The sequence below is a fragment of the Ranitomeya variabilis genome, chromosome 2, assembly GCF_051348905.1.
Source record: "Ranitomeya variabilis isolate aRanVar5 chromosome 2, aRanVar5.hap1, whole genome shotgun sequence".
NCBI lineage: Eukaryota > Metazoa > Chordata > Amphibia > Anura > Dendrobatidae > Ranitomeya > Ranitomeya variabilis.
Window position 1 is genome coordinate 767,760,289 of NC_135233.1, and position 17,618 is coordinate 767,777,906.

General features: G+C 40.3%; 1 protein-coding gene across 2 annotated transcripts in view; it reads left to right on the forward strand.

The window, feature by feature from the left end:
• MAP3K7 (mitogen-activated protein kinase kinase kinase 7) overlaps positions 1 to 17,332 on the forward strand; it is a 96,508-nt gene extending 79,176 nt beyond the window's left edge. For both annotated transcript variants that reach the window (XM_077289716.1, XM_077289717.1), the window contains 5 exons: positions 3,778 to 3,845; positions 5,674 to 5,785; positions 14,746 to 14,807; positions 15,662 to 15,777; positions 16,647 to 17,332. In XM_077289716.1, coding sequence (XP_077145831.1) covers positions 3,778 to 3,845; positions 5,674 to 5,785; positions 14,746 to 14,807; positions 15,662 to 15,777; positions 16,647 to 16,827 — 539 coding nt within the window. In that variant the 3' untranslated portion in view covers positions 16,828 to 17,332. The remainder of the gene's footprint in view (positions 1 to 3,777; positions 3,846 to 5,673; positions 5,786 to 14,745; positions 14,808 to 15,661; positions 15,778 to 16,646) is intronic.
• The last annotated feature ends 286 nt before the right edge of the window (positions 17,333 to 17,618 follow it).

The following is a 17,618-nucleotide window of genomic DNA, read 5'->3' on the forward strand; positions in this document are numbered from 1 at the left end:
AAATATATAATAAATTGGGTCCAGTAGTACAATGCAGGATGTGCTGTAAATGTTTTCATAATTTGGGAATGTTCTGAAATGTACAGTCCTATACATGTCTGTTCTGTTCCTGATCTCCGCTTTTTAGCTGAGATGAATCTGTGCTGCACTTTATGTACATTCTCAGTATTGACCAGTGCTGTGGCGTCGCAGGTGACATGAATCTGTGCTGCACTTTATGTACATGCTCAGTAGTGCGGCAGTCGTGCCCTGTATTTAACATCAGAATTCTATGTAGTACGTGTAATTTACCCATAGACATTCTCACATTTCCATAATTTATTTTATTTTTTTTTTACACAGTTTGGAAAAAAAAATCCATCTACATTGATGGAATAGATGATGATAAAGTTGGGGAAAAAATAAAATCTATCATGCCCGAGAGCAACACACATTCCACTATCATTTGAAATCCACTTGGAAATGTTCACCTTGCAAAAGTCTTGCAAGGTGAACACAATATATATCCAAAAACAGCAGCAGTGCTTAAGTGGGTGCACAGCTTCGTATCAAAGATATTTGAATTAAAAAAAAAAATGAGGCAGCACATCCAAAATATTGATCAGAGGAGGAAGCAAAAGAGCATCTACAGACAGGACAGCATTGGATAACAGCGAATTCTTTTTGTGAGGCAAAACATTTCACGACATGTACCATATTTTAAGCAATGTTTTGCCTCACAGAAACAATCAGCTGTGACACCATGCTGATGACCTGTCTGTATACTCTGTTGCTTCCTCCCCTGCACAGGAGCTGTGGTATGATCAGACCATGTCCCTGCACGGTCAGATCCCCCTCACCTTGTAAATAATTACCTGAGGGACAACCGCAATGTGGGATGTAGGGTAAGAGGTGATTATAGTTCATTTTACTGTTATTGATTTTTTTTTATTTTTTTTTTTTAAGGCACAGCATATATTAAAACAAAAAAATTGTATAAAGGCGGCATTTTTTTAAAACTTGTACATAAAAGTACATATTAATAAGCAAAAGATACACAACTGGATCAGTAATCGATATGTGTAAAATCTCAGTCCCCTCCTTGTACCGCGGTAGCCTAGAGTGCGGAGGAGATCATAGGCATTTTTGATGAGTTTCTATACTATTCTTTATGGGGTTCAAACTTGGCTCCGTTGAGTTTGGACTTTCATCGTCTTCATCGACTTTGTCATCATGCAACAGTCTTGCTTCTGCCCTGCAAGACTCATTCCATTCAGATGACTATATAATATTTAGTACTTTTTCTGGTACCATTCACATTTTGAAAAGACAAAGTTAAATCCCTTATCTACACCTAACACCACAGTGAAGTGTTTAGTCTTGCGTCTGGCCTCTGTATCCATCATGGTGCTACTTGGGACTGAAGTGTAATTGGAGTGAGAAGCATTTGATGCTGATTCTTTAAGCTTCTACTATTAGTGGCATTTAGGAGTGTTTAAAATACCACGCATGCCTCTTCCAAAGTAACCTTTTTCTACTAACCGTGCTAATTAATTGTCCTCGCCTTCTCTTCCATGGTCCGCACTTCATGTTGTCACTTGTTTTTATTCTTCTCCCTCCCGAACAGTTCTGACTTAATTTCTCATACCATTCCAGCATGTGCACAAGTGCGGAGAATGCTAAATATATTTCTGTCGCAACGTTTAATTCTGGAGAATTTTAGAGCAGTGTTGTTGCTGAATGAGGCACTTTTGCCAGATCACTAGAGGCCATGATGTCTTAATTGCTGCGATGTGTTAGAATGACAGTGTCCTTAGATGCCAATGAAATGTAGAGGTGGAAGTTAAATTAATCTACCTTGTAAAATTAATTTACTCTGGTTCTCGACATTCCATGAATCTGTTTATTGTGAGGCCCAGCTCACACTTAACAAGACTAAAGTTGGGGCCTGCCACAGTCCTAAAAGGATGATGAACAATGGACACTTGAAATGGGTGGACACCTGGACATCTTTTATGTGAGCTGGGCATAATAAGAACCCCTAACCAATCATTTGGAATTTTGAGTGCCCAAAAGTTGAAATTTTAACAATGAACTTATTCATAATTATCTTTGTAATTAATCCAGAGTGTTTGATTTTTCGTTTTAATCAGATTGCATGATGTCATTAAAGATTCCTTACATTTATGTAACATCATTGGCTAGTCACGTAACCAGAGAATCTCTAATAAGAGTTATCCTGCACCTATATCCACACACCGGGAGGTGAGGGCATTAATGACGTGCCATCCACTGGCCTTATGACTGCTATCGTAGTTATTAGGACAGGTACACGAGATCTGGCAATCTCCCGGTGCTTGCTATGTCAGCAATGCCTCTCCTCTCCCGTTGCTGAAGTGAGAGCCGCTGGATGAGCATTTTATGTATACATGGTGCGAATACAAAGTGGTTTTTCACCTGCAGATTTTCATGTGGAAAATTAACTTTAGTACAGAACCAGAATTCTAAATTAGATTTCTGTAAATCTCATTCACACGCTAAAAATATGCAGCATGTCTTTTATACGGTGGATATCACAATGGAATTTGCTTTGCAAGGCAATGGGTGAAATATGAGGAAAGTCAACATATTTTTGGCAGCAAAACTGCAGCTATAATCCATAGCTAAACCTCCTAGCTTAGTTTTTATTGGAAAATACCAGATCGTTCGGACAGGTCTGATGGTGGTGGACACTGCTGAGCTGTGTGACGTGATGGTGGTGGAACACTAGATCCTGGCCTGCTCAAGTTTAGCAAAGCTGATCTCTTTCCCATAGCTTGTCATTGTATGATGGGGAAAGGGGCTGCCTGACTATTTTGATCATATAAATTGTTAGGACTAATTTCTTGCCTCTATGTAACCTTTCACTTGGAGAATTAGGTTGTGTTTTGCAGATTTTCTCTATTAATTGAAGTATGTGCAATAAACGTGACTCTACACAAACTGCTGGTACAATGGGTTGGCTCTTCAGCAACTGTTCTTTGCATCCAGTAATGAACGGCCACAGTGAGATGTTATGTCATTTAGTATGGCGGCCCAAGAATCTCAAGCATTCACTCAGCTGTTGCTTCAGGCAATTTCAGAGTTTCCTGGTGGTGAGCTGATCTCTGTTAATTCACAATACAAACATTACGTATTCCTTAGTCAAGAAATACTTGTAAGTGACCTTGGTAATTGACTTGTTTTCTGTGTGTGCATTCTGGTTTTTTGCACAAGGCATAGTTACAATTCACGGGAATGTTACTAGAAGAGACTGAGGACAATGCTGTCTAATGTAAAATTAGATATGTGGAATTCATGATGGGAGCAGCAGAGAAAACTGGTTAAAGGGCTGAATTAATGCTTGACTTTTAATTTTGGAGACCTGGAGAAGTGGGAAGTGTCTGTATGCACCCATGAAAGCGGGAATTGCAAATTAGAACGGAGTTGCTGAAGTGCCTAGATGGCTTTTTAGGCCAGCATTCCTGACCTAATAAGCCATCAAAGAGTATTATGTCAGGCCCTGGAAATAGATGCCGTCATCAGCCTTGGACAGCAAACATTAAAACATGGTGGAGGACAGAACTTTGTGTGATAGGAGTGGTCATTGTCTTGGTATATACTTTCTGTTGGCCAGTTGAGGTTGCAGCTGTCTCTCATTCCTTGTGTGGATCCCTTCCTTCTTTTCTGCCTGTATACTTGTACAAATACCAAGCTTCCACAGTTGTCTGTTCAGCTACATATGGGAGATTGATAAATTCATTTTTGTTTGATATCCAGCAGGGAACGGGCAGCCAAGACGCAGATCTGTGCAGGACCTCAGTATTGTCGGGACAGAATCCAATCAGGTAATGAGCGTGCAATTTAAGGTGGTGCGGTGCATTCTGAAGTGTGCGTTCTGCTGGAGTGCTTGAATGACTGCTTTACAGTCCTGGCCGAAGGTTTTGAGACCGACACAAATTTTGTTTTTTACAAAGTTTGCTTCAGTGATTTTAGATCTTGTAGTTAGTCAGATGTTATAAGGCTACTTAAGTATAATTTTAGAAGTTTTTACAGTTTTATATACAATGAAATCAAGTTTATAGTAAGACTCTATTTACAGTGTTCACCCTTATATTACAAGAATTCTGCAGTTCGCCCTGGCATGTTGAATATCAATTTTTGGGTCAAATGCTGATTGATGACAACCCATTCTTGTCTAATCAGTGCTTGGAGTTTATCACAGTTTTTGTTTGTGCATGCGCATTTTGAGGCTTGACCATGTCTTCCCAATGAGTTTCCTTGCCATGAACCCAAAATTTCAATATTTTCTTCTCTGAGCCAAATGTTTTTTCATTTTTGCCTTGTGGCATTGTGCTCTCATCTGGAAAAAGTATTGTTCATCACCAAATTGTCCCTGGATCGTTTGGAGAAGTTGGTTGCTCTTGTAGGATGATTAGATCCCATTCATTATTCATGGAAAGGAATGAACTAGGAGACAAAACAGCGCAATTGGGTCTCATCCGATGATATGGAAGAGTGAGAGAAGTGAGACCACTCACCTGGTGTGGTTGCAATTCAGAAACATGAGATAAACATATATTACAGCTGCTGCAGGCCACCAATCACAAATGGACGCATTGGATGACACCTCCTTGCTGCTTTTCATTCTTTATTCATGGCAGCTTTCTTAGGCAAAATTATGAGCGAGCCCACTCCATCCACTGGATGAAAAGCCCCCACACATGAATGGTCTCAGGATGCTTTACTGTTGTCATGATCATGGTAGTGATCACCTTTTCTTCTCAGGACAATCCTTTCTCCAGATGCCCCAAACAGTCTGTGCTTTGTCAGAAAATTACTTTTATCCCACTTCTCGGCAGTCCAATCTTTGTACTTCCTGCAGTTATTTTTCTGATAATGATCGATGTTTTTCTAGCATAATGGAGCACCATGTTACGAGGCAAAAGTGATAACTAAGTAGCTCTGAAGAACTTCCCACATCTCAATTTTATTCGGAACCTGTGGTCAGTCCTCATCAAGAAGTGGGTGGAGAAATAAATACACAAAAACTGTGATTAAACTCCAAGGGCTAGTTAGGAAAGAATGGGTTGTCCTCAGCCAGGATTTGGTCCACAAGCCGATATAGAGTATGCAAGGGCCAACTGCAGTAGTCCTGAAAAATAAGGCTCAAAGCTGTAAATATTGAGTCTTTACATAAGTTTCATTTGTCATTAAAAGTGTAAACCCTTATTAAATGGTTATATTTGTACTTCAGTAATCATGGAAAAATCTGACTAAAAGATCTAAAAATACTGAAGCCGCAAACTTTGTGAAAATCAAAGTTAGCGTCAGTCTCAAAGCTATTGGCCATGACTGTAGGCTTGTTTTCGCTGGACTCTCATTAAAGTAGGTCTCTGATTATGTACTGGTCGCCTAATTCTTGTAGGGGAAAAAAGTATTTTTAGGATGATTGCTTTTATTTTTTTATTTCGTCAGCTTCTGTAAAAGTAAAAAAAAAAAAAAACTTAAAACAGAACATTTTGGATATAAAACCAAAATATTGTTTAGTGGTGCGCATCACTTTACACCAAAAGTAGTTTGGTAATTAATGCTTCCTGATATCTAGTTTGATAACCTCTAAGCGCTAATGCTTCACCAGATAGTGTTTGACTGTATCTTTCCTAAACTGTTCAGGAAAGTAGAAGTAGCAGCAGATCCTCCAGTCCTAGTGTAAGGATGATTACTACCTCAGGACCAACCCCTGACAAGCCGGCACGTGGTATTCCATGGGTTCCTGATGATTCAGGTAGTATTAAGTTTTTACTAAGCATTTATCCTGCACTCTCCACTGAGCGCTTATGTCGGGGTTTCCCCATGTAAATTCCCCAAAACCACAATTCAGACAAAACCCCCAATAGAACCACTCACTTATGGAGTCACTTTGGACTGGTTTCTGTTTCGGTGGTGGCCCATCAAGTGTGGATGACCACAGATCTATGAACACCTAAAAAGATGGATACGACCGAAGCAGACGCCAAACGGATTATGCATTGTCTCCATCTGCCTCATGGGTGGTTCCGTTGAAGCTTTCATCTGAATCGCATATTTGTGGGATTTACACAGAAACCCCAACATAAGTGGTAAGTTTAGAATACAAGAGTGTGATTCCAGCCTCACACTGGAAGCAATAAAAAATATTATGTGCCCCAAAATGTTACCAATAAAAATCATAATTTATCCCGCACAAAACCAGCCCCCACTAAGATCTCTCATCTGTCACTGGAATTATCGGGGTTCCAATGTTACTGCTAGAACAAAGACTCTGGAAAAGCACCACAGCTCCCACCCCCTTAAATAAAATCCAGTGAATTCTGCGCTTCCCAATGCTCCCCACCACCACACACACCACCTTCTTAGGAGTCCCACTGTGCCTAAACTACAGTAAGCAGTTACATGTGGGGAGAGAGCACTTAACAATTTACAGGGTACCTGTCATAAGAAGCACAAGATGGACACAATATATGGGGGTGCCACAATGTATGGGCACTAAACTGGTAGATTTGTAATTCTCAAAAAAATAAAAATCTGTCATGGATGTTGAAAAAATAGTCACTGCAGCCATACATGAATTCGATAGGTGCAATTTCTACAATGGGGTCACTTTTAGAGGTTTTCTGCCGTTCGGACACCTTAGGGGCTACGCAAAGGTTGCCTGCAAACTAGTCTAGCAAAATCTGTGCTTCAAAAAGCCAAATAGCTCTAGTTCCTTCTCAGCCCTGACGTGTGGCCTAACAGTAATTTCTGACGATAAATGGGAGAAATTGAGCAATAAATTATGGGGTTCAGTTTCGCCTATTAACTCTTGTGTACATGACAAATTTGCAGCAAATGCAAAAATTACAGTTACCACACTGCGGCTTTAAGTCTCCTCATCTCGGCCTGCTTGGCATGTCAATCTCTGCAAGGAGAAACGATAGTTTTACCACAAAGATGTCATATTTCCACATATCAATGTTATAAAATTCTGTGAGGCACCTTAGGATTCAAAATACTCACTACACCCTTAGCTGAATGCCTTAGGCAGTGGAGTTTCCAATGTGGGGTGACCTTAGGGAGGTTTCTGCTGTTCTGGCACCTCAGGGGCTCCACTAATGGAGCCCACAATCTGGTCAAACAAAATCTGTGTTTGGATAAAAGCCAAATAGCGCTCCTTCCCATCCGATTCCTGGCATGTGCTCAAATTGTAGTGTACAACCACATATGGGATATTGCCGCATTCGGGAGAAATTGCATAGCAAATTGTGGGGTCCAATTTCTCCCATTACCCCATGTGTAAATTATAAATTTAAAGTGAACCTGTCAGCAATTTTGGCTAATGCGAGTTATGGCCATCACCTTTCAGGGCTGATAAACAGCCCTTCTTACAATCCCCGTCCTCCTGCTTGCTCCAAGTGTATGACGCGTCCCTTCGGATAGAAGTGCGCCTGCTGAGGAGACACGTCATCCACACGAAGCAAGGAGGAGGGCGGCATCACAAGAAGAAGGGAGGCGCCTAACCAAGAAGAACAACACCCCTCGGAGCAGAATGCCGCGCAGGTGAGTATAATAAGTTATTTTTCCGTTCTTCTCGTTCGGGTTGGGGGCAGATATACAGCATTATGGAATTCTATATCAGCCCTAAAAGGTGATGGCCAGATCTCATATCGGCAAAACTTGGTGACAGGTTCCCTTTAACCCCTTTCTGACCTCGGATGGGATAGTACGTCCGAGGTCAGAAGCCCCGCTTTGATGCGGGCTCCGGCGGTGAGCCCGCATCAAAGCTGGGACATGTCAGCTGTATTGAACAGCTGAAATGTGCCCGTAATAGGCGCGGGCAGAATCGCGATCTGCCCGCACCTATTAACTAGATAAACGCCGCTGTCAAACGCAGACAGCGGCATTTAACTACCGCTGCCGGGCGGCCAGAAATGATCGCATCGCCGACCCCCGTCACATGATCAGAGGTCGGCGATGCTTCTCCATTGTAACCATAGAGGTCCTTGAGACCTCTATGGTTACTGATCCCCGGCAGCTGTGAGCGCCACCCTGTGGTCAGCGCTCACAGCACACCTGCAATTCTGCTACATAGCAGCGAACATCAGATCGCTGCTATGTAGCAGAGCCGATCGAGTGGTGCCTGCTTCTAGCCTCCTATGGAGGCTATTGAAGCATGGCAAGAGTAAAAAAAAAAAAATGTGAAAAAAATAAATATATAAAAGTTTAAATCACCCCCCCTTTCGCCCCAATCAAAATAAATCAATAAAAAAACCTCAAACCTACACATATTTGGTATCGCCGCGTTCAGAATTGTCCGATCTATCAATAAAAAAAAAAAAAAAGCATTAACCTGATCGCTAAATGGCGTAGCGGGAAAAAAATTAGAAACGTCAGAATTACGTTTTGTTTTTTTTTGTCACCGTGACATTGCATTTAAAATGCAGTAACGGGCGATCAAAAGAACGTATCTGCACCAAAATTCTATAATTAAAGGGAACCTGTCACCTGAATTTGGCGGGACCAGTTTTGTGTCATATGGGCGGGGTTTTCGGGTGTTTAATTCACCCTTTCCTTACCCGCTGGCTGCATGCTGGCCGCAATATTGGATTGAAGTTCATTCTCTGTCCTTCGGAGTACACGCCAGCGCAAGGCAATATAGCGGGTAAGGAAAGGGTGAATCAAACACCCGAAAACCCCGCCCATATGACCCAAAACTGGTCCCGCCAAATTCAGGTGACAGGTTCCCTTTAAAAATGCCAGCTCGACACGCACAAAATAATCCCTCACCCGACCCCAGATCATGAAAAATGGAGACGCTACGAGTATCGGAAAATGGCGCAATTGTTTTTTTTTGTCTTGTTTTTTTTTTTTTAGCAAAGTTTGGAATTTTTTTTCACCACTTAGATAAAAAAGAACCTAGACATGTTAGGAGTCTATGAAATCATACTGACCTGAAGAATCATAATGGCAGGTCAGTTTTAGCATTTAGTGAACCTAGCAAAAAAGCCACGCAAAAAACAAGTATGGGACTGCACTTTTTTTGCAATTTCACCGCTCTTGGAATTTTTTTCCCGATTTCTAGTACGCGACATGGTAAAACCAATGATGTCGTTCAAAAGTACAACTCGTCCCGCAAAAAATAAGCCCTCACATGGCCAAATTGACGGAAAAATAAAAAAGTTATGGCTCTGAGAAGGAGGGGAGCGAAAAACGAACACGGAAAAACGGAAAATCCCAAGGTCATGAAGGGGTTAATGCTAAAACAGTATTTTCGTGGGGAAAAAATATTTTTTGTTCTCACATCTAAATATTATAAAGTTTGGTACATAAAACAATAAAAAAATCAAACATACACATACAGTATTTGGTATCGCCACGTTCAGAATCGCCCGATCTATATATATATATATATATATACATACATACATACATACATACATACATACATATATACATATACATATACATACATACATACATACATACATACATACATACATACATACATACATACATACATACATACATACATACATACATATATATATATATATATATATATATATATATATATATATATATATATATATATATATAAGAAAGAGTAACCTGATCGCTAAACGGCATAGCGAGGAAGTCAAAACGCCAGAATTACATTTTTTTTTGGTCTCCGCAACATTGCATTAAAAGTTTAGAATTTTTTTTCACCACTTAGATAAAAAAAGAACCTAGACATATTTGGTGTCTATGAACTCGTAATGACCTGGAGAATCACAATGGTACTTTTAGCATTTAGTGAACCTAGTAAAAAGCCAAACAAAAAAGCAAGTGTTGGATTGCACTTTTTTTTTTTTTTTTGTTTGCAATTTCACCGCACCTGTAGTTTTTTTTTTTTTTTTTTTTTTTTTTTTTTTTTTTCCCGTTTTCTAGTACACGACATGGTAAAACCAATGGTGTTGATCAAAAGGACAACTCGTCCCGCAAAAAATAAGCCCTCACATGGCCAAATTGACGGAAAAATAAAAAAGTTATGGCTCTGAGAAGGAGGGGAGCGAAAAACGAACACGGAAAAACGGAAAATCCCAAGGTCATGAAGGGGTTAATGCTAAAACAGTATTTTCGTGGGGAAAAAATATTTTTTGTTCTCACATCTAAATATTATAAAGTTTGGTACATAAAACAATAAAAAAAATCAAACATACACATACAGTATTTGGTATCGCCACGTTCAGAATCGCCCGATCTATATATATATATATATATATATATATATATATATATATATATATATATATATATATATATATATATACATACATACATACATACATACATACATACATACATACATACATACATACATACATACATACATACATACATACATACATACATACACATATACATATACATATACATATATATATATATATATATATATATATATATATATATAAGAAAGAGTAACCTGATCGCTAAACGGCATAGCGAGGAAGTCAAAACGCCAGAATTACATTTTTTTTTGGTCTCCGCAACATTGCATTAAAAGTTTTGAATTTTTTTTCACCACTTAGATAAAAAAAGAACCTAGACATATTTGGTGTCTATGAACTCGTAATGACCTGGAGAATCACAATGGTACTTTTAGCATTTAGTGAACCTAGTAAAAAGCCAAACAAAAAAGCAAGTGTTGGATTGCACTTTTTTTTTTTTTTTTGTTTGCAATTTCACCGCACCTGTAGTTTTTTTTTTTTTTTTTTTTTTTTTTCCCGTTTTCTAGTACACGACATGGTAAAACCAATGGTGTTGATCAAAAGGACAACTCGTCCCGCAAAAAAATAAGCCTTCACGTGGCCATATTGACGGAAAAATCTAAAAATTATGGCTCTGGGAAGGAGGGGAGCGAAAAATGAAAACGCAAAAATTAAAATACCTCCAGGGGTTAATTATTACATCTTTTGTCTTTTCCTACATTTTCACTTTACTAAAGTGTATCCACATTAGTGACATTATAGTTCGTTATGCTCTGTCACAATGACACCGCTTTTGTTAGAGCAGCATATAGTGCAGGTGTAGTGTACAGATAGCTCTGGGGTCTCTTATAAAGAATGAAGAAACTCCCTTGGAAGTGAATGTCTGGTATATTTAAAGTAAAAGGGCAGAAATCTTTCATGTGTGCACAGTAATAGAAATTCGCTTAACTCTCCCATCATTTACAGGAGAGGGTGGGTGCGGTGCCTTGAATTTCTCTACTTCTAGGCAATCTGCCACAAGGGTTTTGATATCTAATATAAGAGCATCATAATTTAGGCATCGGGACTCTGATTCCAGTGATGTTTCACTTACTGGGCTGCTTGCTTTAGTTTTGATAAAGTCACTGTTTTATTAGCAGGTGATTATCATTAGAGAATTAGAAAACTTGTTGCAAGGTAGTCCAACCATGTCCCCACCATTAATTCGCAGCTTTCTGCCTATGCACAGTGTACACAAGAAGATGCCAATCTGTGATGTGGGTGGGGTTATACAGTTAAAACCATTTCTCAATATCTGACAGAATAAACCTTTCTTGTTTTAGGTCAATTAGGGTTACCATAATTAGTATTTTCCAAATGCCAGAATAATGAGAGAAAGAGAGAATGTTTTAAAGCATTTTTATTACTTACTGCAAAGTCAAATATAGACATACATTAAGATTACTATGCGTTTAAACAATTCTGGACTGCCCATATGATTGTCATGTGTTTGGATGTTTCTGTTTTTTTGGAGTTAATTAGACCCACCTGTGGATGTATTTTAATGCACACCTGTAACACACTGCTTCTTTGTGTAACATTATGGGAAATTCTAAAGAAATCGGCCAAGACATCAGGAAGAGAATTGCGGACTTGCACGAGTCTGGCTCATCCTTGGGTACAATTTCAAGATACCTTAAGGTGCCTCGATCATCTGTACAAACAAGATGGGAACGTCCAGCCATTATACCGCTCAGGAAGGAGATGGGTTCTGTGTCCCAGAGATGAACTTGCTTTGGTCAAGCATGTGCATATCAACCCAAGGACAAAAGCAAAAGACTTTGTGAAGATGTTGGTAAGATTGTGTAAATATACACAGTGAAACAAGTATTATATCAACATGGGCTGAAAGGCCACACTGCCAGAAAGAAGCCATTACTCCAAAAGAAACATAAAAAATCCAGATTAATGTTAATGCACACTGGAACAAAAACTTAAAATTTTGGAGACATGTCCTGTGGTCTAATGAAACAAAAATGTAACTTTTTGGGCGTTTGGAGGAAAAAGGTAGAAGCTTGGGAGCCTAAGAACACTATACCAACTGTGGGGGGGTGGTGGTGGCAGAATCATGTTGTGAGGTTGTTTTGCTGCAGGAGGAACTGGTGCACTTAACAAAATAGATGGCATCATGGGAAAAGAAGATTGTGGCAATACTGAAGCAACATCTCAAGACATCAGCCAGGAAGTTAAAGCTTGGGTGGAAATGGGTCTTCCAAATGGACAATGATCCGACGCATACTGCCAAAATGGTAACACAGTGGCTTAAGGATAGCAAAATCAATGTTTTGGCATGACCATCACACATTACTGTTCTCAATCCTAAAGAAATAGCTGAAAAGGCAGGTGCGAGGAAGGCGACCTACATACCTGGATCAGTTACACCAATTTTGTCAGGAGGAATGGGCCCAAATTCCGACCAACTATTGTGAGAAGCTTGTGGAAGGATATCCCAAAATGTTTGACCCAAGTTATTCAGTTTAAGGGCAATGGTACCAAATACTAATGAAAACTTTTGACTTTGAAGTAATAAAAATGCCTCAAAACATTCTCTCTCTCTCATATTCTGGCATTTGGTAAATATGAATAACTATGTTAATCCTAATTGACCTAAAACAGGAAAGATTTATTCTGATTTCATGTCAGATATTGAGAAAAACATGCATATGTGTCTTTTTTTTATATAGTGTATGTAAACTTCTGGTTTCAACTGTACGTGGCATAGCATTCGGAGAACTGGTAGATCTGTAGCAGACATAACTGTGATTTTATCAAAACGTGAGCAAGCAGCCCAGTAAATGATACATCAATGGAATCCAGGTCTGTACCCCTACACCATGCTGCTCTTAAATGTGCTACCAAAATCCTGGTGAAAAATTAATTTTAATACGTATATTCTAAATCTGGCTGGTAAACAACAGTTACTGTGGCTGCCTCTTCTGAGGACTATTGTAAAATGACATGGTCCATTTTTACATATCTTCTTATATATTTATTGGGCTCAGTTCAGAACGTCATTGTGCACACAAGTCTTAATGAACCTGACCGGTGGAGTACGATGCACCTAATTCATAGAGGCACACACCACCACTTGGTGCACTCCAGTGAGAGATTGGAGTACATTTGTGGCAAAATTTATATCTTTAAAGTTGGTTTAATATTTAATTATAGATTGATGTGCTTTGCCCTTTTTGTTAAAGCTGACAGAGACTGGTATGAAAACTCCAAATGTCGCAATGGTTTTGCAAGAAGTAAGGGCTCTTTCACACGTCCTGATATTTCCGGTACCGGGAAAAACCGGTACCGGAGATATCCGTGTCCGTATGTCCGTGTGCTCAAGTGGCACATACGTGCGGCATCCGTGTGCCGCCCGTGTGCCCCCTGAGGACCACACGGACCGTGCCGGAGAGACAGCGCTACACTAAGCGCTGTCCCCCCCGCATGTGGTGCTGAAGGCAGAATTCATCTCTTCTTCCCCGCCGGAGAGAAGAGATGAAAGATCTTTTTTTTTTTTTTTTTCTGGGGGGGGGTGAAAAATAAAGTTTGCATGTGCCCCCGCGTCCCCCCCCCAGTGCGCCGCCTGGCCTCTTGCCGCAGAAATACTCACCCGGCCAGCTCCTGCGATGTCTCCTGTGTCCTCTCCGCGCTGCCAGCTTCTCCTGTGTGAGCGGTCACGTGGTTACAGTCAGTGAATAATCCCTGACTGTAATGAGCGGTCCCACGTGACCGCTCACACAGGAGAAGCTGGCAGCGCGGAGAGGACACAGGAGACATCGCAGGAGCTGGCCGGGTGAGTATTTCTGCGGCAAGAGGCCAGGCGGCGCACTGGGGGGGGGGGGGGGGACGCGGGGGCACATGCAAACTTTATTTTTCACCCCCCCCCCCCAAAAAAAAAAAAAAAAAGAAAAAAAAACTTTCATTTCTTCTCTCCGGCGGGGAAGAAGAGATGAATTCCGCCTTCAGCACCACATGCGGGGGGGACAGCGCTTAGTGTAGCGCTGTCTCTCCTGCGGGCGCTACGTGCACACGGAGGAGGGTGCACACTGTTCTCCGTGTGCACGTGTGCAGGACGTATTGTGGTCCGTGCTGCCGGTGGAAAACGGACATGTCGACGTGTTTTCAGCACGGACATACGGTCCGTGTGAAAACACGCACATGTGCATAGACCCATTCATTTGAATGGGTCTACGTGTGTCAGTGTCTCCGGTACGTGAGAAAAATGTCACTACACGTACCGGAGACACTGACGTGTGAAAGAGGCCTTAGGCTGTGTGTAACACCAGGAAACTGGCATAAATCCCCTCATAAATCAGAGCAAATGAGTTTATATAAATCTATGGCAGCTCGCCCTTAGCTGATTGTTGCTAAAGATAGTTATATTGAAGTGTATTTTCTTCATTGTATAGATATGAACCATACTATCCATATATATATATTTCAGATACCAATGGTTCTGATAACTCAATACCGATGGCATATCTTACTCTGGATCACCAGTTACAGGTTAGTATACGGGTTCTCAAGTTATATGGTATTTATTATTCAATACTATTAATGATCCTCTTTTTATTATTTTATTACCCCTTCAACACATTGTTAAAATTGAACTGTGCTTTCAACAAACGTGGCATGACTCAATAGTACAAGCAAACATAAGGCACATAGTAAAATATCTTATAGAAATCTGCTTCTTTCCCAATTTAATAGACAAATCTTACCCTCCCATGTGCTTCTGATCCACACAAAAAAAAAAAGCTCATATACACCCTGCTCAGACAATATGGCCCCGCAGCTCAGTGTGGTGTCATGTAACACATCCTATTAAGTTCTATGGAGAGAGAAGTGAGGATCAGGGAGAGCAAACAAGCTGATGGAGACATAGAAAGATTGTGCTGAGCTTTCTACAAAGTCTTTTACCTCACCCCAGATCTGGATACTCATTTCACGCTTCTTTATATTGTTCTCCATGATGCTGTTGCTTGTCTTTGAGTGCTAATAAAGCAATGAAGTGTAGGGTTGCATAATAGCAGCTCGTCTCCTCCCATCAGCTTAGAGTGGATTGTAAATTAAAGATTTAGGCTATGAAAAGGAAAATTGGTTGGAAAAGCTAGATACAAGTCATGTAATGGTCAGAAATAGTCTTGTGCTTCATGTACACTCACGACCGTTTATTCTGAAATGTTACTTAAGAACACTATTACTTTTTCTAATATTTCTGATCAGTTTGACCCTGATGTAAAACCATGGTAGATCATTCCTGTACATACAATCTGACATTTATGTTCTCATATTACATGTGAAGTGCCCATATTAATAGTGAAAAACCTATTTTATTTTTGTTTCTATGTTACTTTTAGCCTTTAGCACCGTGTCCAAACTCCAAAGAATCTATGGCTGTGTTTGAACAGCACTGCAAAATGGCACAGGAATATATGAAGGTGCAAACAGAGATTGCATTATTACTGCAGCGAAAGTAAGTGCTCACATCGGTTTGGGGGTTGAGAAGGGTTTGCACTTGTCAGTAGCTTACAATAAGTCTATCTTTATGATATTCTGTAAAATAAGGATACTATTTTGCGGATTATAAGACAACACCACAAATTTTAGGAAGGAAAATAGGAATAAAATGGTGATGTTTCATAATCCTCTGTTAGAGTTGCTTACCTGAGGGGTGCCGGCGGTGGAACGGGGTTCCAGGTGGCAGGGTCCTTGCTGCAGAAAGCTGGTGGAGGCAGAAGATGCTGCGGTCCCCAGGCTGGTGCAAAGTGGTGTTTGGCAGCATTTTGTGAAAGCCCCGAGTCCCTGCACCTTCTATGCTTTTTAATGCGGAGGACTCTAGGAAAATGGGCACCCGAGGCGGTGCATGCGCGATTGAGATTTTGGGAGACCACATCTCGGTGTAGATATCTCAATCTGCGCATGTGCCGCTTTCGGCAGCCACTTTCCCGGAGTTCACCAGTATTTAAAAGCATGGAGAGTGCGGGAGCTCCGGGCTTTCACAAAACGTTTACTGAGCCCCCAGAACACCGGCCACCACCTCCTACCAGCCTCGGGACTGCAGCAGCAACTCTGGGACCCCTCTCCACCACAGCTAGTAAGCTACATTTGGGTAATAAGACTCACCCCCATTTCCCCATTTTCCCCAAAACAATTTGGATGAAAAAATGTCTTATAATCCAAAAAATACGCTAACCACAATTATTAGAAAATGAGTGCTTATTTTCTGGTTTTATAAAAAGTTATTTACTGACATAGTGTTGTGGTTCTTAGTCCTGTAATCATTGCGTTATTATTTTTCTATACAAAATTACCGGTACATTTTTTTTTACCATTTTGTTGTAGACAAGAACTAATAGCAGAACTCGACCAGGATGAAAAAGACCAACAAAATACATCTCGTCTGGTACAGGAGCACAAAAAGCTTTTAGATGAAAACAAGAGCCTTTCAACATATTATCAGCAATGTAAGAAACAGCTGGATGTCATACGAAGCCAGCAACAGAAACGGCAAGGAACGTCATGATTTGGATCCGTTACCAGATGACGTCTCGCTACTGTGCAATGAAAGACAATTTGCAAACTTTCCTTTGTTACTTTAAGCATGAACATGGATCTTTTCATTGGATCAGTTCGTGAAACTGCTGGATAAAATACAGCCATTAAGGGATTGATGTGAACAATTGGTGTATGCATGTTTCATGCCTGTGGAAGGTCCTAATACTTTATATATGAATAGTTTGATTAATCTTCTGTTATATGTAATGCTGACCTTTGCTTCTTAAAGAATGTCAAAGATTCTGCTTTCAAAAGAATTTATTTTTTTGTAACAAAATGCATTTTAGTCTGCTCGCTAATACAACTTCCAGTTCCACCAGTTGTTTTCAGGCCGTTTCACATATTCTATTCTCATTGTATTCTTTTAGTTCAGTAATTTATGTTTTACTATCAGTGTGCAGAGAAAAGAAATGTGGGGGTGGTGAACAATGAAATAAAAGGTTTGTTTAAAAAAAATAAATTGTAAATTGAGACTGACGTTTGGGATTCCTCTTCACTTTGAGCTTAAAGAGCAGTAGAGAAACAATTCAGTTAAAGAGAACCTGTCAGTAGGTTTTCCCAATATAAATTAAGGCCACCACATTTAACCCCTTCCCGACATGAGCAGTATATATAGCAGCGGGAGATGCGTTATCGCAAAGTGCCGTGTATATACACCGCTGCTATTTCCGGTTACATCAAGCAGTGGCAAAGTTAGGATTGCTGCTGTCTTTGAGGCATCACCAATCAAATCAGTCACAATGGGTTGGGTGATCGCGA